The 5,666-nt window shown below is 36.6% G+C and overlaps 1 protein-coding gene across 6 annotated transcripts in view; it reads right to left on the reverse strand.

The window, feature by feature from the left end:
• Nucleotides 1–5,666, reverse strand: part of LOC106868156 (protein neuralized) — a 518,993-nt gene that overhangs the window by 71,547 nt on the left and 441,780 nt on the right. For all 6 annotated transcript variants that reach the window (XM_052972719.1, XM_052972720.1, XM_052972722.1 and 3 more), the window contains one exon: nt 3,481–4,023. In XM_052972719.1, the coding sequence (XP_052828679.1) occupies nt 3,481–4,023 (543 nt within the window). The remainder of the gene's footprint in view (nt 1–3,480; nt 4,024–5,666) is intronic.

Here is a 5,666-nt window from a genome sequence, read left to right on the forward strand (position 1 = left end):
CACACACACACACACACATATATGTATATATATATATACATACACACACACATTCATACATATATACACACACACACACACACGCGCACATATATATATATATATATATAAGGTTGAGGAGGGTATTGGATTTAACTGAACCCAAGAGGATACAAGTAATACCGAGTAAGTGCTGTATACCAACTAGTTTGCCCCAGTCGTTGTATGAACAGGATTGGGTATTATAAGTCGTGTATTAGCGTGTGTATATGCAAATATATAAAAGCAAAAAGATAAAGAGAGCAAAGGTAAGGTTGGAAAAGTATTTTATGGATAGAGTCTTACAGCTGTTTCTGGGAAGATCCAGTACTTCCCTTCATCGGAGACAGAAAAAATAAAGTAATCTATTATTATATCCATAGGCGGATATTTTTAGTATGAAGTGGTAAAGAGTGTGATGTGCTGAAAAAAGAGAGAACAGTACTTGAAGTGTAGTTTCATTCCAGTGGTAAATATCCGCCTATGGATATAATAATAGATTACTTTATTTTTTCTGTCTCCGATGAAGGGAAGTACTGGATCTTCCCAGAAACAGCTGTAAGACTCTATCCATAAAATACTTTTCCAACCTTACCTTTGCTCTCTTTATCTTTTTGTTTTTATATATTTACATATATATATATATATATATATATATATATATATATATATATATATATATATATATATATATATATACATATTCATACATATATATACATACAACATCATCATCATTGTTGTTTAACATCTGCTGCACCAGGCTCCAATCTGGTTTGGGAAGATTTCTACAGCTGGATGCCCTTCCTAACACCAATCACTCTGAGAGTGTAGTGGGTGCTTTTTACGTGCCACCGGCATGGGTGCCAGTCAGGTGGCACTGACATCGGCCACGATTATGATTTCACTCGGTTCAATAGGTCTTCATAAGCACAGAATATTACCTGACAACTGAAGGCACTTTTAAAAGGACCAGTTATGCTACACTGGCATCGACCATGGCTATGATCTCACTTGGTTTTCCCCGTCTTCTTAAGCACAGCATGTCTCCAAAGGTCTTGGTCGCTTGTCATTGCCTCTGTGAGGCCTAATGTTCAAAGGTTGTGCTTCACCGCCTCATCCCATGTCTTCCTGGGTCTACCTCTTCCACAGGTTCCCTCCACTGTCAGGGTGTGACACTTCTTCACACAGCTGTCCTCTTCCATATGCATCACATCACCATACCAGTGCAGTCGTCTCTCTTGCACACCACATCTGATGCTTCTTATATCCAACTTTTCTCTCAGGGCGCTTACACCCTGGTGGCACAAGTAAAACATTTTTTTAATTGTTTCTCTCCAAGGTAAGGTAACAATGAAGAATTGCAGTTGTTGTACCACTGTCTGGTTTTGCTGTCACCATTCTCCAAGGAGGATGAACAGCTCATTCTGCTTTGAACTTATGACTAAACCTGGTCACAAATGACAGTCCAATTTGTAACATAAGCAAGGGTTCAGGTTCACCAGAAGGGTTGTGTCAATACTACCTTATCATTTGGGATGAATGCAGCATGTCACATAGAGGTGCAATGGAAGCTCTTGGTAAGACCTTACAGGACATCAGAGGCAACAATAAATTTATGGGAGGAGTTACATTAGTTTTATCAGGAGACTTCAGACAGACATTACCAGTCATTCCGAGATGAACCAGATCTGATGAAATAAATGCATGCATTAAGTTTTCGCACCTATAGAATAAAATACTGAAATTCTTCTTCAATACTAATGTGTGAACTGTATTACATGGGGACCAATTTGCAAAACAGTTTTCAACCTGGCTCCTCCAATTAGGAAATGGGAAAGTACCATTTGATGGGAATGGTGATATCAGTTTGCTATCATGGTGAATTCCCCAGCTGAATTGAAGAACAGGGTATTGCCAGACTTAAGTAATAATTATAATTCACATAAATGGTTGTGTGAAAAGGCAATTCTTGCTCCAAAAAATGAAACAGTAGCAAGAATTAACCATGAATTAATGAATAAGATTCCAACAGTCATTAGGAAGTACAAATCAGTTGATTCAGTCCTTGATGAAAATCAAGCTGTCCATTACCCAAAAGAGTTCCTTAATACTTTTGAGCCACCTGGAATTCCTCCACATAAACTTTTTCTGAAGGTAGGAGTCCCAGTAATGCTTCTAAGAAATTTAGATCCTTCTAATTTAGAATGCAACGGGACAAGGTTGTTTGTGAAGACATTACCACCTAATGTGACAGAAGCTACTATCATCAGTGGATGTGCTTCTGGGGAAGCGGCTTTCATTCTAAGAATTCCAATCAAACCAACAGACATGCCATTTGAGTTCAAAGGAACACAATTCCCTGTGCGACTTTGCTTTGCAATGTCTATTAACAAAGCTCAAGGTCAGTCTTTGAAATCTACTGGCTTCCTTTTCTCATGGTCAGCTTTATGTTGGTTGCTCCAGGGTAGGTAGTTTGCAAGACTTATTTGTCTATGCTCCAAACCAGAAAACAAAGAATGTTGTTTACCCAGAAGCTCTTATGTAATTTCCTTCAACATATGTGGAAGAACTTATCTCCTTTCTTAAAAGTGGCAAATGTATTTTCGCTTATTATTATTATTATTACTATTTTGTATTATGAATTCAGAATTGATTTCCCAATTAAAGAATCAATTGTATCCCAATTGAAAAATAAATTGAATTTAGAATAACAAATTTCTATACAACATATTTTGCTTTTTTCTTCCAATATATAAGGAAAAATTGTGTGTGTGTATGTGTGTGTATATATATATATATATATATATATATATATATCTATACACAAGTGAAGGAGTGGCTGTGTGGTGAGAAGTTTGCTTACCAACCACATGATTCTGGGTTCAGTCCCACTGCGTGGCACCTTGAGCAAGTGTCTTCTACTATAGCCTCGGGCCGCCCAAAGCCTTGGGAGTGGATTTGGTAGATGGAAACTAAAAGAAGCCCGTTGTATGTAAATATATATATATGTGTGTGTGTGTGTGTGTTTTGTTCCCTCACTATCACTTGACAACTGATGTTCGTGTGTTTACGTTCCTGTAACTTAGCTGTTTGGCAAAAGAGACTGATAGAATAAGTACTAGGCTTACAAAGAATAAGTCCTGGGGTCAATTTGTTCAATTAAAGGTGGTGCTTCAGCATGGCCACATTCAAATGACTGAAATAGGTAAAAGAATAAAAGAATATATATGAACAGATGGAAGCTTCCTGATAACTGTAGACCCATGCTAACTGAACCTCCTTCCACTTGTTTCTGGACTGGTCTTAAGCTGAATGAACAGGATTATAAGAAACAGAATATCAAAAACATCAATAAGCTCTCAACCATATTTGCTAAAACAAAAAAATTTATGGCATTAGTAAAATATGTGTGGGAAAGATAGTTTTAAGTAAAGAGAGAGACATTAACCAAGTACTGACCTTCTGTTGTGAGATAGAAACTGAGTTCATCGCCAATATCTGAAACACGACAGACATCTTTGTTCACCACCCAATATTCACGTCGGTCAAGAAACTGGTCGGCATCATCTGGAAATTCCTCGTGGCTTAAGTTGGCAGGGTCACATGTAGTAAAGCCGAATGCAAGACCTCCTTCATAATATCGGTCAATTCCAAGAATCTGTATGACGATTATTTCATTGCTAATAGGTCTTGAAGTGAAGACGTATCCATTGCAATACTCCTCTGGGAGACGTACAGCGACTGTCTTCTCTGAGTCCAGACACACATTATGACCACATATATCATGAAAGAAAACAGGAGTGAAGTCGACATTCTTGTGGAAACGTACTATAGGCACCATGGTGGTATTGGCATTGGTTGAAGAACTGTTGTGATGGTTGCTGGCCATAGTGAGGGCATTGTTGGTGCTGTTGTTGTGACTTAAATCCATAGACTGCAAAGCTGATGTCAAGTCAGCCAGGTTGGAAATATTTGCTGGGCTGGGAATTAATGAACTGGCATCTACAAAATGAAAACAAACATTCTTTTAATATCTATCATTTACCTTTCTTAGTAATTAAAAAAAAACAGTCACTATATATATATATATATATATATATCATTATTACATTGTTAAAATAATATTTATAAAATCATTACATATTGATGGCTACATAAAAACTTACATGTGAACAAGAATTATTTTAGACCCAACAGCTTCTATATCTTGATTACAGTTTGACATAGTACATTTAATTGGCACATTTAAATAATATCAATGTTTAAGTAATGACCTAATATAACGGACATTTAGACAATGAGCAAACAGTAAATATGTGCAAATATGTTCTATAAATTCCATCTCTAAGTGAAACAATAAAAATAAGGAGTGCCTTCTAAAGTTTGGCATGTGACAAATTATTGTGTAAATTCCATCTTGTTCAACAGAAATGGGTTTCTTGAGAGAACATGTATTTAACCCATTACCTACCAGTGATCTCATATGAGATCATTTAAAAACTACAAATTTCGTAATTATCTGTCAATATTTACACATATCTAACCTTTTTGCTATATCTACTAGGTATATTTCTCTGATAATCAAATGAGGTTTGATAATTTTTCACCCAATATCTCGCTTATTTCTATTTAAAATGTTATTTTGAAATGTTATTTTGATCATTCCAGCGTGTTTCTAAGGCTGTTTTATGCTAGAAATCAAAGTTTCATTAAAAAAATTCCAGTTAATAGAATTATGGGGGGGTAATGGGTTAACCCGAATAAAAGTAACATTAAGCAAAATGACACTCAATGCTTTATATATATATATACACACACATATACAAAGGCGGTGAGCTGGCAGAAACGTTAGCACGCCGGGCGAAATGCTTAGCAGTATTTTGTCTGCCGCTATGTTCTGAGTTCAAATTCTGCCGAGGTCGACTTTGCCTTTCATCCTTTCAGGGTCGATTAAATAAGTACCAGTCACGCACCGGGGTCGAAATAATTGACTTAATCCGTTTGTCTGTCTTTGTTTGTCCCCTCTGTGTGTAGCCCCTTGTGGGTAGTAAAGAAATAACACATATACATGTATGTGTACCATTGTATTGATCAGACAGTCAGATATCTTCTTACATCGCTGGTCACAATGTGTTGTAGTAGCTTTCGAACACTGCCACCCTACTAGGAAGGCAGGCCAACTTTCACTCCGAACAGGACACTAGTTCATCATGGGGTTACCCATTTTACAGCTGAGTGGACTGGAGCAATGTGAAATAAAGTATTTTGTTTAAAGACAACAACACACTACTGCTCTGAATATTGAAGCCATGATCCTGTGATCATGAGTGCAAAACTCTAGTCATAATGCCACGGGCCTTCACTATATATATATATATATATATATATATATATACACACACACACATGCACACACACACATACACATGCACATACACACACGCACATATATAGTCAATTCAAATGAATGAATAATAAAATTAACAGACAAGAGCATGTGCACAAGCAATGTATTAGCTTGACACTTGGAAAAAAGAGAGAGTTTGATGTTTCGTGCATAGCTCTTTGTCAGAAAAGAGAAAGGGAAAAACCTAAAGAAGGAAAAGAAATCGCCAACAGCATGTGTGTAGTATATATATATATAT

This window comes from Octopus bimaculoides, chromosome 14 (genome assembly GCF_001194135.2).
Source record: "Octopus bimaculoides isolate UCB-OBI-ISO-001 chromosome 14, ASM119413v2, whole genome shotgun sequence".
NCBI classification, from domain to species: domain Eukaryota; kingdom Metazoa; phylum Mollusca; class Cephalopoda; order Octopoda; family Octopodidae; genus Octopus; species Octopus bimaculoides.